General features: G+C 42.1%; 1 protein-coding gene across 1 annotated transcript; it reads left to right on the plus strand.

The window, feature by feature from the left end:
- Window positions 1-1,165: 1,165 nt before the first annotated feature.
- nol9 (nucleolar protein 9) lies at window positions 1,166-17,369 on the plus strand. Its single transcript, XM_079574910.1, has 13 exons — window positions 1,166-1,186; window positions 3,333-3,840; window positions 5,662-5,872; window positions 8,249-8,379; window positions 8,451-8,586; window positions 8,653-8,746; window positions 8,821-8,918; window positions 10,293-10,460; window positions 12,669-12,921; window positions 13,033-13,147; window positions 14,930-15,104; window positions 15,283-15,416; window positions 17,172-17,369. The coding sequence occupies exons 2-13, from the start codon at window positions 3,376-3,378 to the stop codon at window positions 17,283-17,285; spliced, it is 2,094 nt and encodes a 697-aa protein (XP_079431036.1). The 5' UTR covers window positions 1,166-1,186; window positions 3,333-3,375; the 3' UTR covers window positions 17,286-17,369.
- Window positions 17,370-17,810: the final 441 nt, after the last annotated feature.

Here is a 17,810-nt window from a genome sequence, read left to right on the forward strand (position 1 = left end):
GGGCTACTTTAGCGTTTTGTGATAAAAAAAATGTATATCTATACAATTTTCCAGCACCATTCACAGCCAAGCGATTAGTCGTAAAAATAATCAGTAGATTAATCAATGACAAAATAATGGTTCGTTGCAGCCCTAAAGGAGAGCAAGATATAAAACGCCTGCAGCACAAGTATTGAAAGTTTTGCAATACTTGATATAAAGTATCAGTATTTTGCCCGAGCCCTAATGAACATGCACTTTAGCACAAACTCATTTTTATGTGTTAGAGTTTAAAGTATCAAGTGTCTTTAGAGTCAATCATGTTGTTTATCACAATATGTTCCTGCCTCGATATATCGAACTTCAAATGTGTGATCGTGACCGAATCGATCACATTCAGTCACATAGTTGCTGATTGTTTATGAGTCATTTAGTTTAGCTTTAAAATCAGTGATTTATCCGGCTCATGTAGTAATCAGTGTTAATCATTTTTGTTATGCTTTGTATCGTCCCACACACCGAACACAATCCGAATCCACACATTTGATGGAAAACGTTCCCTGGCTACGCACCTCCACGTTTACTGCGAGTCCCGGATCTTTCAGGACGATCCCTTAGCGCGCGGTCAGTGCGCGGTCAGTGCGGCTGCAGGAGCGTCAGTGCGCGCGCGTGCCACTCACCTGACCCACACTAAACCACGCATTACCCACTTAATGTGGGAATAACGTGTTTGAAAGAAATAACTAGATAGATGCACGGTCGTTTTTGTTGCTAAACTGGGCCCTGAAGTGCTACAGGAAGCGGAAGTGACGTAACGTGACGAACAAAACCCCGTGAAACGTTTTTGTTGTCCGCGCTCAAACAAAACGCCATATAATGAATCTGAAAGAGTGGTGGTGTATTTAAGATGGTGGAATGTTTATCTCTAAGTGTTTATTAACCGCAGATCAACAATAGGATCCTCACAGTCACGTGTTTACGCTGTTTATCGTCGCGAGGCTAACCCCGGGTAAGTCCATGGCGGGCCAGCCCTGCAGCCCCGTGTGTTTGGCTCACACATGCCGCTAACTGCTAGCATCAGTGCTGCTTTAGCTCGGCTCATTTCACCCTTTTCCCAGAACTCTTTCTTATAAACTAGATGCAATGCGTGACAAGAGCCATTTTTATACCAGACAGTAGTTTTTATATCCTCACTCCCCACCACTAGGTAAGTTTATTTAAGCTACAGCTACAGCGTTAGCATTGGGAGTTTGTTGCCATGATGATAAACGTTGACACGTTTGCCCGTTAACTTTACCATAAATGTATATTATTGTAGGTGTTATTATGAATTCCGATGACTAACTCAACATTACTTACATTTAAAGATCTGCTAATAATGTTATATCTACACATGCTCTCTGTGACGTGAGCATCAAATATAAAGTTGTTTCGGTCTTTCCAGAATATGAGACATTTTGACTTCAAAATGTTAATCTTCTGTGTTATGTTTTCATCAATAACAGGTATTACAATATAAAAAGCTTTATTGGCTCAGCTCAGACATCAAAGACTTAAGTTCTATTGTATTTTTTATGTTATTTGACATATTTGGTACAACCCTGTTACCAACATTCAAATACATGAGAAAAGTAGCATTACAAATCTGTGCTAATGTTAGCTTTTACTCAGGAATAGAAACTAGCTGTTTAGCTGTTACTACTGACCAAGAGGACAAACCTGCTTAAGTACATTTGTGAATAACAATAATTCATGCATTGGTTTTATTCTAAAAAATGTGTAACAGGTGGAGGTGGAGCGAGACATTCATATAAGGCTAACAAAGTTACAAACATATGAAAGAGAGAGCAGAATAGAACAGAGCAGAGGACATGCCTTTGCTTTACTCACGCTGTTGGAAAAGTGTTTAATGATGTCAGTTCTACTGTGTCATGTTTTATCCTTCTTCTACTAATGTTAGGGTAACAGGGTTAGAAGCATGTTGTGGGACACACATTTCTTGCATAATAATTCATAATAATTCATGTAAATGTTTACACAGTTACAAGAAACATCACTTGACAAAATAATGCAAAATAAAAATGTATTTTAATGGTTTAATGTCAGATTGAATTTGATGATCAAGGGGGTGGGACAAGGAAACGTGCATTTTAGGGGTCACTCCAGACATATTTGGTGTTTAATATATAATATATATTATATTCTTGATATTTCTTGAGATTTTTATTTTTAGCGAACACATATACCTACTATATTTTGAACAACTATCCCCCTGCCAGTCCAAATGTGGAGACACTGGTCAAAACTTTTTAACAATTTAAACTGGAGACGAACAATAACGTTAACTTACAACGTGTGATACGTGCGATACGTGCGAGACGTGCGATACGTGTGATACGTGCGATACGTGTGATACGTGTGCGCAACTTTGCAATAACGATATTATTTAGATATTTCACGAAACCTTTTTAACACATGTTCCATTCTAGTTAAACACACATCGTTAGTAGCTTGTTTTTCAGCAAATTGTGTAAAAAAAAAAAGTGAGTTGATGTTAACTAAAACTAAAACAGAACTTTTACACAAGTTCAGTGCAGTTCTGAGTTAGCAAAAACAATTGTCTATCTCAGTCAGATGAAGACTTTAGTGATGTGGCGATGTATTGTGGCTTCTTCGGGAAATTCCACAGTTACCATGGCGATCCGCCATCTTTGCAGCTGTTAGCATACATTTCCATTGACTAACATTTGCTAAAACAGTATAAAAAGTGGAGAAGAAGCCAGTGGAACAGCTCCGTTAGCTGCATCTGACTCACTGTGGTGTCCAAGTGTTTCAATGTGAACAATAACTCCAGTTAGGGCTGTGCAATTAATCGAAATTCGATTACGATTTCGATTACAACAGTAAACGATTACAAAATTAGCATAATCGCAAAAAATCGATTTTATTTTATTTTTAAAAAATATATATATATTTTTTTTTTAAAATTTTATTTCAATTTTTGTTATTTTTTTTTTCAATTTTTTAATTTTGGGATTTTTGTCATTTTTTGATGGATTTTTGTCATTTTTTGATGGATTTTTGTCACTTTTTTGATGGATTTTTTTAAAGGCAACAAATAATCGTTTGAATAATCGTGATTTCAATTATGACAAAAATAATCGTGATTATTATTTTTTCAATAATCGAGCTGCCCTAACTCCAGTATTTTAACCTTTAGAATCTCCATTAGTTTACTATTGCCGCTAATCCCATAATGCTTAGCGATATCACATTCCTGAACTCTATTTCATCACCTAACATCGCAATACTATATGTTTAGTTTTTGACATTGACCACTCTTCTGTTTTCAGACCCCAGCTTCCTGTTATTGTACATGAAGAAACCTCCTCCACGATGAAGGTGAAAAGGAGTGCACAGGGTAAAGGTCATGGCAAGTCTCTCAAGTGGAAAGATGCGAGAACGAAACGCTGCCGACCGACCACGGCGACAGTCTCTTCCTCGGACCTGAACTCGAGCCCCGCCATGGCCCGGCTCATACACGAACACCAGGCGTTATCGAAGAGGAAACCCAGCATCAAAAGACTGGAGGTGAAGCCCAGGGACGTTTCAGATCCTAAGAAAACGGGGACGCACAAATTTCACGCTCACACGAATGGGAATTCTGGCTCTGCAACGGAAGAGGCGGAGGATTTTCTCCAAAACAGCGTTCCGGCTTTTCTTCGTCACGGAAATGGCGTCGAGACGATGGATGAGAAGCAGTTCCAGAAGCCGGGCAGGCTGGAGGAGAGCGCGCTCCACCACTGCGCCATCAGAGACGACCAGAAGAATCACGCCGTGGTGGTCATGCAGAAGGACCAGGTGAGCAAATCAATGTGTTTCCATGTGTAGACGATCGCCTCCAGGTTTTTCTGTTTTGTTCTATATTGTCTTTATTATGATTAACAAAACATTGGACTCTTTTTTTTGTTTTGTTTTTGTTTACTTTTTAAAGAGGCTGGATGCAAGTTGGCCATTTTATACTCACTACTGCCACCTCAGGCAGTTGTGGTGAACAGGTCTGGGCTCATTCTACACATTAGGACATGGCTGGAACATGTAGGGGGAGGAAAATACTTAAGTTTGGCTTTTTTAAACTCCACATAGTGCCTTTAAAAACTAAACAAGTGATCTTTAGTCTGGCATCTTTTAGCTTGTAGTTGCAATCTTATAAAGTCGTGTTTGCACATGTGGAGTCTGAGCCCCACCTGCACCAAGCACAGTTTCTCCAGTTTGCCTTTTTTTTAAATTGAAGATTGCTACAAAAATGAAGTGAAAACAAGGATGAAAATGAAACAAAAAAGTGACAAAAATCTGTGAAGAAAACGCAACCAAAACACCCAAAAAAGAGCAGCAAAAAAGTGACAATAACAATGAAAATGTGGCAAAAATGTGATGAAACCCCCCCCAAAAAAATCTCAAAAGTGACGACAGCGTGAAGAAAAACATCCATTGAGATGACTTCTGTGGTCTTAGCTTTCAAATGAGGCATTACACAGGCCTAGAGGCTGTGGCCTTGTGGATTTTGGTAAAGCTGAATTGGAGCAAATGCACTCGGGTGGGGGTTAAGAGGATTGTTAGATAAGTCTTTATAATCAGACACTGCTTTTCTGTGCATTAAGGAGAGACCCTACAGGTGAACAGGGAAAATAAATAAATGTAGAGACGTCAATGTGAAACTTTTGCTGAACATCACAGATATAAATATGAGAAAAAAATGTGTTGCATTTTTTCTGTCATTTTATGTTTTCACATAAAAATAAGGCATTTTCAGCATTAAAATGGCCAAAACTGCCGATATTTTGGGCAACGAAATCAAAATAATGAATTGATCCAGATTAAATGTTATGGTTTTATGTTATTGACATATTAGTGACTCAGATTTTTTCAGAGGGATTTTGGATATTTTGTTTAGTTTTTCAATAAACTAATCATCAGTGAAAAAATCTGTAAAAACTCAAATTCCGCCTGTTTTTTTGGTTTCAAAGCTGAATAAATCAGGCTAGGAATTAGATATTAAAAAATCTCTGAAAAAACCTTCAGAATGTTGTTGTGTCTCAGCCTGTAAAGTGTGGAGTCTGTGGGAGCTTCTATAAGGGCTCAGGCTCTGCCCGAGTGCGGCTTCTCTCATTCAGAGAAAACCAGCCCTGAAGTTTTGTAGCGAGTGCGCATGCTCGGCCCGTTCTTCCACTTTTCCGCTCCAGCGTCTCGTAGGAGGAAAAACACCATATTTGGGTGAAAGCGTCATCACGGGGCCCCTTAGCAGGACACGTGGATGTCAAATCTGTCAATATTTATGAATGAAAACCCGCGGGAAAGACGGCCTTTCTACTTCCGGGTCGCCCCCACCTCGCAGACAAAACATCATCAAATAAACATCATCATTTTTATATCTGACATGAAAACTAAGATGTAAAGGGAGGAAAACAGATACAAATCTCCACTTCCACCACTGCGGGAAACATCCATACTTTCACCTGAAGTGTCTCGCCTGAAACGTCCTACCCGGTCACAGTGTTTGGTTTTGCTTTACTCCAGATAACTTTTCCATAACTTACGAATCTCAACATTTCCTGTGAACAGCCTCGATTGCCTCCTAGTTTCTTCTGAACCCTAATGATCATTGGTGATACTTGTCTCCAGACGCTGTGTTTCCGAGGGAAGTGTTTCCTGACCTGCTTGTACGGTCGTGTGGAGGTGATGGGCTTCACTATCGAGGAGGGACAGCAGCCGTACCCCCTCTTCTCCCCCGCCTCACACTGTCCCCTCACCATCCGAGCCATGGAGACGGAGAACACGCACACGGAGCAGCCGGCCCAGCTCTCCAACATCCTCAAGGACTATCTGCCCTCAGGTACCAGCAACACACATCCTCAAGGACTATCTGCCCTCAGGTACCAGCAACAAACATCCTCAAGGACTATCTGCCCTCAGGTACCAGCAGCTAGTTAGAGATTAAGGCTGCAGGATGTGAGGGGGAGAAAAAAGGAAAGGAAAACATGACTAAAGTTGCACCATTTTAAGTTACAAGGCGTTTTTTATAGGGTGTGTCAGCAAAAATGTTAAAGTCTCAGTCAAATTGGAGCTCGCAGTGATGTTGTGGCTTCCTGCGATTTGGATATTGCTGCGATCATTTTGTGCAGTTAAACAGGGCGTCCGCAGGGCATTAAAAAGTCATAAATGAATTGTGCCAAAATCAAGGCCTTAGATGTTATAACAAAGCATTAAATATGAATCAAACTGTTATAGTTGTGTTTCTTATAGTAAGACAGAAAGGTTTAGTTTACCTGCTTGACTAGTTTCGATCACTTCCTGTGATCTTCCTCAGAAGCGCCACCTGGTGGTGGAGGTGTCGTGTCGTAGCAGCTTACATGGGTTTTCCAGTCAGTAGGGAGAGCTTACGCCCCCTACTGACCGGCGCCTTCTCCAGGACGGCCTCCCAGGTGTGGGATAAGGTGTAGCTCCCTCGTCCCGGTTCATAGATGTTGATGTTTCCTGATCTCGATGGCTTCTCTGATCCAGCCGTGATACTTGTTACTTTCGGCACGGATGACCCTGGCATTGTCCCAGTTCATGATGTGGTTTTCCCTCTTGCAGTGCTCTGATATGGCTGATTTGAGATTCTGTCTTACTATAAGAAACACAACTATAATAGCCTTAACCTAAGAAGACAGTATGAACCTTCTACAAAGATGAATCAAACTGGCATAGAACATTTCTTGAAAAATGATGACGTTGCCCTGAAGCTGTGGGTGAAGAGTCGCGTACCCCCTACTTTAACACGATGGAAAACACTGGGAATATCACATGTAGTAATGTATTTATTTCCTCCATTATTACAGCGAACTCAAGGAGTTCACTGTTTATTATTTTGAAAACAGGCTGAGTAAAGCTGAGTTCAGTTCATTCTGAACATCAGACTCTGGCCCCGCCCCCTCAGTCGTACTGTCAAACCAACGGGACAGATCCACATGTGTTCAGATAATGTATACATGTGCACGTAGATTTAAATGTGTCAGATACAAAGGCACAGGTTTAGTGGCAGACGAGGCAATGACCACAGACGCTTCTTCTCCCCTCAGTCCTCAGGTCAGAGTGAGAGGAAGAAGACTATCGTCGCTCGCAGAGGCTCCTCTCTCTTTTTGACAGATAGTAAAGAAATGGCAACTGGATCAAACCTTGATCACGTTAAAGGCGCTGCCGCTGCTGCTGCTGCTGCCGCTGCTGCTGCTGCACTCCCGGCCTCTGCAGAGTTTTCCACACTCAGGTCCTGAGCAGCTCTTGAGGTTTCACTTCACTTCACTCACGTCACTTCACTTTATTTCATGTCCCCGATGGGGCAATTAGTTTTGCAGCACAATGAAGAGGATGAGCATCATTAGCCAGAATACTCCGAGCCTTCCGCGTCACCTGTCCAGATTACAGGTCCGAAAGTGGAGTCTGAGGAGCTCCCACAATCTTAGCACTCACATTTACAATTTTGCTGAGTGAGTTTTTCGCTTTGATGTTAAGGTTACCAAACCAACACATCAAAAAAACGTTAGCACTGACTCGACACAAGATTTATAAAACAGTCTCATTATGGTCCTGTCCACATGAAAGTAAGCCAGTTTCCAGAGGCAAAACAGGCGCTGCTGCCCTTTCTTACACAGCTTCAAGTTGAGCCTGTTGTCAATCAGCGTCCCCAAATATTTGTATTTTCCCACAAGCTCCACCTTTTGACCCTTGATGGCAGTGGCTTGAGGTGATGTGACCCTGAGACTTTGAGGTTTGGTTCTAGAGCGGACACATCGAGGTCCAGAACCAGCTCATCCATGTCTGAACAATCACACTCTGTTGCCTGTATAAGCGAGTCTCCCGTGCCGCGGTTTAACGGGTCAGTATTGAAAAGATTGTTTTTTTTTCTCCAGCATGTCTTTGCGTAGCCCTCGGGGGCGTCCTGCGAACCTCCAGGGGCACGCGTACCACAGTTTGGGAAACCCTGGTCTAGAACATATTCAGCTGCAGTTTTGGCTCAAACCACATGTTTTGCCCGTTTTGCCCAATTCTCTTTCCTCTTTTATGAAATATAAATGATGCTGTATAAACCCTCAGTAAAGAAATGAGTTTCGTGAACCTTTCCTTCTGAACATGGTGGAGTTTCCTTCTGCCCCTCGAGTTCCGCTCTATCACGGACCTCTTCAGAATGGCCTTTGTCACATGATTGATGCCTTGCCTGTGTCTCTTTAAGGTTCCAGAAAAAAGCTGATCGGAAAAGTGATCCGAAACTCTTCCATCGTCTTATTGGAACCACTGGAATCCACGCTGACCAGGTTTCTGTCGAGTTTCCCGAACCTCAGCGAACTGTTCAGCCCTCCCGCGGTAAGCATGACCTTATCACAGAGACACTTTTATTATAATGCTGCTCACTATGTCGATGTTTGGTCCTCCAGAATGAGCTTCCCTCAGCCGTCCTCGACACGCCGCTCAACGGTCTCGGCATCGTCCCTCTTTCAGCGAACATCGACGGCTTTAAGTCCTCGAAAAGCCTCACGGACGCCTTAAACACGCTCATCAACGCCTGCAAAGGTCAGCGGCTCCACACGGGTTTATTCAGCTGATCGTGTGTTTGATTTTGAACACTTTGTCTTGCAGCGGACATGGAAGGCACCGTTATCCTCGTGTGTGGAGCAAAGAATGTGGGAAAGTCGACTTTTATAAGAGTTCTCATCAACACGTTATTAAATCAGTAGGTCCAGATAATCTGCCGTTGGTAAATGCGCTCTTCATTGGTGCTGAATGATAACGTGTGTTTGTTTTCAGCACTGGGAGTGTGGAGTATTTGGAAGGGGATCTGGGACAAACAGAGTTCACCCCGGCCGGCTGCCTCTCACTGACAACTGTCCAGGAACCGCTTTTGGGTTTGTACAAGTATTTCTGTTGCTTTATACCATAGCAACGCGTGACACAGCTGAACCAGATAAAGGCGTAATTAGTGACTGACAGGAACGTATGAGATGGATTTAGTGTTTGCTAAATGTTTGTAGAGGAGAGTGAGCAGCTAGGTTAGCTGCTGTTAATAACATATGAGCTTTACATTTCTATTGGAAACGGTTAAGGCTATTCATCATTTTCAGGCGTACATAAAATGATCCTGCATTGAAGCATCTTTGTCTGGATTAGTAAAGTCAAACATAAAAGTTTGAGTTGGGGGGGCCCAGGTGTGAGCGACTCCACCGCAGCTGTTTCTTCAGGTTAACGCCTGAACTCCCGCCTGAACCGAGCACGTTTTCTCCAGCTCGGCTTTACCCCAATCCAAAAGCTTCTGGAAAAAAGGTGTGAAATTTGCGACAGAACTGAGACGAAAACAAGGATGAAGATGTGCGAGAAATGTGACCAAAAAAAGACAAAAAATGTGACAAAAAAAGACAAAAAAAGACAAAAAATGTGACAAAAAAAGACAAAAAATGTGACAAAAAAGACAAAAAATGTGACAAAAAAAAGACAAAAAATGTGACAAAAAAAGACAAAAAATGTGACAAAAAGAGACAAAAAACGACAAAAAAAGACAAAAAATGTGACAAAAAAAGTGACTAAAAAAACAAAAAAACGACAAAAAAAGACAAAAAAAGAAAAAGAAAAAGAAAAAAAAGGACAAAAAAAGACAAAAAATGTGACAAAAAAAGACAAAAAAAGACAAAAAGACAAAAAGAGACAAAAAAAAGAAAAAAAAATTGACACAAAAAGGACAAAAAAAGACAAAAAGAGACAAAAAAAGACAAAAAATGTGACAAAAGAGACAAAATGAGACAAAAAATGTGACAAAAAAGACAAAAAAAGACAAAAATAAGGTAAATAACTCGTGTTTCCTTCCAGGGAAAAGTGTTTCCGGGTTAGTCCTGTTGTGTTGTGATTCTGTGCTGATGTTGTGTCGTTGAGCCTGACTGAGATCCTCGTAATAGCTGCGGAGAATGACTCACTCTGAGACCAGCCTTCAGTGACCGGCTAATAACCCACACAAAATAGTCCCGTAGTCTGGCAGATTTAGTGACTTTAGTCAATGAAAAACACATTTATTATAAATGTTAGGTTTGTGGGACCCTGGTATAAGCGGATTAAACAACGAGGAGCCGCGTTAGACGTTATAATGCAGGAGGAACAACACTGTGTCGGGCGTTAGAACCGGCTAACGCACGGCCCGAGTTGTTTAATCCTTACTTATAAACTCTTAATGTGGGTTGATTCAGGATATTGGATTTGTAAAATGTAATCTCTTTATCCCCCCCCCTCTCCAGGCCCTCCGTTCACTCACCAGCGCCTCCCGGACCACATGATCTACTACGGGCAGTCGTCCTGCGAGTCGGACCTGGAGCGGTACCTGGACGCGCTGAAGTCCTTATGGCACAGGCGCCCCCAGAGCGGAGAGGACCCCATCATCATCAACACCATGGGCTGGGTCAAAGGTGGCCATGACTGCTACACTAATCTAACTACACTAACTAACCAATTATCCAAGTGATTTCATGTTTGTGAGAAAAATCCTACATCCTGTCAAACCTCTGCTTTTCTTAAACCTTCACTGGACTCAGATATCCCAGCGCTCGCAGTCCAACTTGTGTTGTTGTGTCCGAGAGCCTAGTGGAGAAGGAGAAGCTCTGTATAAATTGAAAACGTGAAGCTTTATGTGCAGTTGTTGCTGGGGAAGGCAGGGTGTGTAGGATGTGCTGTTACTGGCTTTAAAAAGGCTTTACAATCACATCTTAACCTTCATACTTTACTCATTAAATCTCCGTATATGTGGGCCAGGTGTCGCTGCTCTACATTCTCTTTTAATACCAGTACTTCCGATACAAATACCTGAACAATACCTTTTCCAATACCTATGCTAATATATTTGTCGTCTAGAACCAGAAAACAGAAAAACAATGTTAATTTATTCCATAAAAAAACAATTTCCTTTAATTTTGTGTCATTTATCTGAGCTGAATCAACCGAGTCACTTTCTTTAGTGCAGCCCCTGGACCCAACAGGTGTCAAAACTTTGTATCGAAAGAAAAAAATATATAAATTTTTTAAATTTTCAACACACAAGGCCGTGGGAACCCAGGGTGCTGAGGGCGCTGCAGCCCCCCCCTGGTGGATAGTTTGTGAACTGCAGGCAATATCAACACCTTAACTCCCGCCTGAACCGAGCACATTTTCTCCAGCTTTACCCCAATCCAAAAGCTTCTGGAAAAAAGGTGTGAAAATAGCAACAAAACTGAGATGAAAACAAGGATGAAAATGTGAAAAAAATGACAAAAATTGACCAAAAAAAGAGCGAAAAATTTGACAAAAAATTGAGACAAAATTGACGAAAAAGTGACAAAAAAAATCCCAAATTATTTGCATTTTTTTTGTAAATTTTTTGTCCATTTTTGTCATTTTTTGACGAAAAAGCGACAAAAAAGTCATGAAAATTTGACAAAAATGAGTCGACTGCCCGACAAAAAAAGTGATGATAAAAAATCTGCCGTGAGGAAAAAGATCAGTTTAGTTTTGTGGGTCTTTCAAATGAGGCGTTACACTGGCCTACAGGATTTGGGTAAAGCTGAACTGGAGAAAATGCTCTCGGTTCAGGCGGGAGTTAAGAAGTTAATAAATAGGATTTACGCACAGGAAAAGTATTTTGGGGGTACATTTTGTCCCTCAGCGCCCCCTAACTAAAACATCTTCCCACGGCTCTGTCAACACCCCTTTTTCTTTTTTTTCTCTAGACTTTTCTCCAATACTATAGTGATGTTTCATTTCGAGCCTCAAAATGGAGGCTCTTGCACTAGTCAGGACTTAACTGGGGACAAGTGCAGAGACTTTGGAAACTAACTCAGTCCTTTTTTAGGTTTTAGCCATTGGATCTGGCAGCCCATCAGTTTAATTTTGACATATTGACATATTTTAGTCGAGTTTTAGTTTTGTTAAACTTCATGTAAATGTAGTTGACCAAATCTACAATTGATTTAGTGAACTTTCTATTTCTAATCTTAATATTTCCTGGAGCTTCTCCCACTTGAACGAAGCTCAGAGCTGTTCCTTTGGCAGTGAATGTAAATGACATGAAGCTCTTTCAAACTGTCTTTGGACTTTTGAATGATTTTAGTCTCCTCCCCATTTTTATTTTACATTTAACCCGGCTGAATGAAACCCATACCAATGTAGCTCAATGTAAAGGAGTATAAATGCTGCTAAGGCTGAAACGATTAATCGATTAATCGGCGACTAATCGATTATTGAAAGAGTCGACAGCTATTTTAGTAATCGATGAATCGGTTTCTGATTCACACAGACTAAAGTGGAGCAAAAATGACCTAAAAAATTTAGCAATTTTTATGAAAACCTACTTCAATTTTGTATTTAGGGTCTGTAGTGTTTTGTACATTGTAAATTTCATGAATAGTTCCTTCAAAAAACATTTCCCTTTAGTTTCCTCCATCAACACATCCTCAAACAGCACCACTTAAGCTATAATGTGATAAAAAAAAATGGAAAAAATAAAATTTTCCACACCATTCACAGCCAAGCGATTAATCGTAAAAATATTCGACAGATTAATCGACTACAAAATAATCGTTAGTTGCAGCCCTAAATGCTGCCCAAGTTACTTTTATCATTATTACATGATTGTTTCCCCTCAGGATTTGGGTTGGAGGTGCTGGTGGACATGCTTCGGTTCTTCCCGGTGACTTACGTGGTGCAGCTGGGACATGGAGGGATCCAGCAGTGCTCCAGTCTCACCCCTGAGTTCCTGAGGACGGCTGACGGCTTCCAGACCCACCCCCCCGCGCAGACCGCCCTCAGCGAGTTCACAGAGGGCCAGGCCTCGCTCAGAACCTACGTCCACCTGCCCGTCCAGTCGGAGTTCGAGGGCGTGGGCACACAGGGCACTGCGTAAGGAGAGCCGTTACTATCATCGGACATGAGTTATTAAAAGAAGTGTTTGTTTCAATCGCTGAGGAGGTTCACCACATCGCTTTTCTTTCTTCTTCTGAATCTATGCAGAAAGCACCAACGCTCGAACGAACTGCGAGAGCTGTCGTTACTGTCCTATCTGAGCCAGCTCCAGTGTCCGGACCCGGGGCCCGTCAGGCCTCTGCACAGCCTCACCCCATATCAGGTAAACCTTCAGACCTCCACCTTCATCTTAGTCACACCGGACAGTACGAGTGTTTTTCTAAAGACCGAGCCACAGAGGAATCAAAGAGGAAACATGAATCCCTTCTCTGTAACTTCTTAACCCTCGCCTTAACCTCCAGTTCAGCTTTAGGGTACAGCCTATAGGCCAGTGTAACGCCTCATTTGAAAGACCTAAAAAAGTCATGGAGAAGGATCTTTTTCCTCGTGTTGTCACTTTTCTGTCGCTCTTTTGTGGCTTTTTGTTGCATTTTTGTTTGGTTTTGTGACTTTTCATCTTTGTTTTTGATGCTGTTTTGCGACTTTTTTCAAGAAGAAGGAAGTCGAGCTGGAGAAAATCTGCTTGGCTCAGGTGGGGTTTAAGAGGTTAAATATTAGTGTTTTTAGTTGGGCCAGGAATTGGGTGAAAAAGCTACAAAAAAATATATATATTTACATAATTATTGGCAATATTTATACTTCATTAATCAGGAAGCTGCTAAATCTCCACAGCGAGTGTTAAAGCTGCTCTGGCTGTCGGTGACGTCATTTACAACATCGGTTTGAATTTGTGGGTATTTTATTAGAAAAAGTAGATTTAAGGGACTAGATGCAAGCTGGCCATTTCATACTCACTGCTGCCACCTCAGGTCATACGTGTAACTGCAGCTTCTGTATTAAAGAGGGGGTGTTCTGCTTTAAAGAGGGGGTGTTCTGCTTTTGTCAGTCCCATAGCACCAGTCTATATCTCACTACAATGATGACAAACCTTCTGTTGGTCTGTAAATGCAGTAAATTAGAATAACTGCCTTGTATAAAATGTCTCTCTCAAAATGGCTGTAGTGAATGTCTTGAAATAGGCCTCTGTCTCTTTAAGAACCTCTGAGCCTTTAGACACGCCCCCTCCACACGCTGTCTGTGGCATCAGTGGGGAGGGGGTTCTGCTGAGGAGCAGTGGTTGGTTACTCGGCTGGTGACCAAAGCTCGGAGGCGTCTCCAGGAGGTGGGGGCGTTCCTAGGAGGACTCAGGCAAACCTATCCCTAAAATGGCCGCCATCAGAGTTTTTACAGATTACTCAGAAATACGTGAATGTGCCAAGGCAACACTTCAGCCATGTTTTTAATGAGGGAGTGACAGAATAACATGAGGGAAAGCTGGAAAAAGTCCATTTTGCAGAATACCCCCCCTTTAAGCTCGTACATGACGGGACTTCGGACCCAAAGTAACAGCTTTTTCAGTGACAGTGCAGGATTTTATAGACCATTGTGAACAGGCCTGGGCTCATTCTACACATTAGGACATGGCTGGAACATGGAGGGGGAGGAAAATACATCATTTAAACATTTTTAAACTCCGTATAGTTCCTTTAATTAATGTAAATATCTGTAGACTACCTTACTGTTCTGTATCATCACAGTTACTTACATTAAATGCCCTTTACCTGATTTTATTTGGGTCAGAAGCAATGAAAGAGAAACCCACTCAATTCAAATGTTAGTTGTTCAAATTCATCCCCAACTTTTTCACACTTTGTTGCGTCTCAATTCTTCACAGGGAGGAGTTTTCACAACTTACGGAGTCACTTTCACAAAACTGCAACAAAACTCACCTGTAACTTCATGAAAGTGATACGGATGCTTTATAATCAGTTGCACAGTGTTTGTCCCCACACATATCTGAGTTTACAGTTTACTAAAGGAGGACAGAACTAAGTGTGCTCCATTACTCTAAACTGAACTGTACAGACTGTGATGCACGTGCTGACTCTCCATGTTGAACCGTCAGGTGCCCCAGAGCGCGGTGGCCCTGGGCGTCCTCCACTGCGAGGTCATGCCCAGTCACATGTGCTATGCTGCCAACGCCAGCCTGGTGGCGCTGTGCTGTGTGGGGGAGAAGATCAGCAGCCGAGGGGCCCCCGTCCTGCTGTCCCAGAGCCCCATCTGTCCGTGTGTTGGGTTTGGTACGTGTCCTTTCAGATTCTGCATTACTGTGTATTATGAGTTTAGTGGTAATGTGAGTTATTTCTGTTAATTAAAGTGTGAATGGTGAGACGTTTGTGGTAATGTGAGATATTTCTGTTAAAGTCTGAGTTGTGAGACGTTTGTAAAGGTGAATGGCTGTTCTGTGTTGCGTTGCAGGCGTTCTCAGAGGCGTGGATATGATCAGAGGGTTTTATTACCTGTTGACTCCGGTCGACCCCAGCGTCCTCAGAAGCGTCAACTGTCTGATCCTGGGCGCCATCACACTGCCGTCCTGCGTGGTCACCACACAGGTCAGCTCACACCCCCAACCAGAGACATGACCTTGTCATGACATTAACCGAAGATTCTCCGTCATTTACGGAATATTTTTTACTTTGACGGGAAATTTCAAAGGCCGTCCGTCATTTTGAAGGATTGAAAATCAAGCCACAGCTCTGCTGTTTTTCAGAGAGCGCCCGTCTCTCTCTCTCTAAAGTTTCACTCCGCGTCTTGTCTTGGATGAGCTCTTACAGTTGTATCACTGCCTCGCTCGCTAACTTTCCTGACCCGGCGCAACAACAACACGGGGAAGAAAACCACGATGCAAACACGGTTAAAGACTAATAATATCCTTCCATGTGGAGCCGCTCTTCTCACGTCAGTCTCAGGACGAGCTCATCTATGTCCCCCCCCCTCTCTCTCTTTCCCTCCCCATGTGTGGCGGCGCGTAGTGCAGTGATGGAACTGGTAAACATTGTCCCGTTCACCCACCGTCTCTTACATTCCGTTAAAATTGATAAAATGCAAATAATAAGCTCCACTTTCCATTTGTCTGAGCGTAATCTGACCTTGATGTTGAGGAGCAGTGACTCTGAAAGTCGTCTCCTCTCAGACTTTTACACACCAGTTTATTCACATTTCTGTTGCAAAATGTACCAAGACTGTTCAGGTTTAGTTCAGCTCCATTTATCCTAAAATCTCACATTTTTACTAACATAAATAACATGCGGCCTATACATGTATACATATATTTAAAAAAAAAAAACGCTTATGGATTAATTCATGAAGGATAAAAATTGCTCATGACGGATTTTTTTCAACCCTGAAAGAGAGAAATTATCCCGAGCGAAACCACTGGTCCCGACAGAAAACTGCTCACATGAACCGAGTGAATCTAGACTAGTTTGAATTCATTTACTCCAGGCTTGATTAAGAATCTCTAACGGGATTGAAGCTGTTCTTGACTAAGCTCAAGCTAAAAAGAAAAAAAGCTTTAATATTCCATTGGACTTGAGCTTCGATTAACCTCTTGACCCCACCTGAACCGAGCACATTTTCTCCAGTTTGGAAATCTTAAAGCTTCTTGAAAAATATCTACAAAAAAGAGACGAAAATGCACAAAATTATGATGAAAACGCCACAAAAAAAGCGAAGGAAAAACACGTCAAAAATATGACAAAGCAGGGAAAAAAAAGATCTGTTTAGATGAGTTTTGTAGGTCTTAGCTTTCAAATAAGGTTTTTGCACTGGCCCATAGGCTGTGACCTTTTAGATTTGGGTAAAACGGAACTGGAGAAAATGGTAAATGGTCCGTCAATAGCAGCTTATGTGAGCCCGATGCATCCTGGAATAACCTGGTCGTTTGGATGATCTGGCGGTCAGCTGATCTCATTCTTTGGGCACATCAGCGCAAAATTAATTCTTTCTTTGACCTTTAACCAGGAAGGTTGAGCAGCAGCAGCTTTTGAACTCATATTGTCTCTAATACAGGCCATTTCAAACGGTGAATGAAGGTGCAAAACGCCCACAAATAGCTAATAATAATTTGTTTTAACCGTCTAGATGAATGACTCCATAGTTGCAGAACCCGAGACTTGACCAACAGAACAATCAGTCACTTTCTGCTGGTCAGTTTTTATTGATGTTATTTCTTACTCCAATGTGGGGCTGAAACAACTCATGGCATCAAACTGAAATCACAATGTTAATGTTCGTTTGGCAATGGCCTGTCGGGTCATCCTTCTGGAGGTTCTTCTGAAACCTCTTCCTCTTCCTTTGTCTTGCAGGACTTTGATGAAGACGTCCCATACGTGACTTCCAACTACAGCTTCGATCTCACCGGAGCTGGGAAGCTGAAGGTTTTCAAGGGACTTTTGAGACCGGGTCAAAACAAGCTGTAACGTCCACCGCGCTTCATTCCTCTGTTCGGGTTTCATACAGAAAACAGGATCCAAAACATGCACAACAGGTTCCTCCAGTGGCTTTTCAAAGATGGGGTCAAATGCAGGACATGTTTTCCTTTTCTGGACAAATAAAAACAAACCTTAATCTTTACATTTGGACACACAGTATTCAAGGAGACCAGGATTCTTCTGTTCTTCTGCCTCTCGTCTGTAGTCCACATTCCAGCACATTTCAATCTGAAATCAAACAAATAAATACGGTGTTTTCAAGAAGCCGCCTCAGTCCAGTATCTGAGACAGTCCTCACGCAGCCAGTTCATGTTGTTCCCATGGGCAAGGCGTTTCAGGAAGTCACAGTCACAAGGCCATTTCTTACAGGGTTCCCGCGGGGCATTAAAGGTAACTGAATGAATTATGCCAAACTTAAAGGAATAGTTCAGTTTTTCCACACTGAGACATGTTCTTACCTGAGCTTAGACGAGTTGATGTGTACCTGTCTGGTGTTTGTGTGTGTCCTCAATC

Source organism: Gobius niger (assembly GCF_951799975.1).
Source record: "Gobius niger genome assembly, chromosome: 17".
Taxonomy (NCBI): Eukaryota; Metazoa; Chordata; class Actinopteri; order Gobiiformes; family Gobiidae; genus Gobius; species Gobius niger.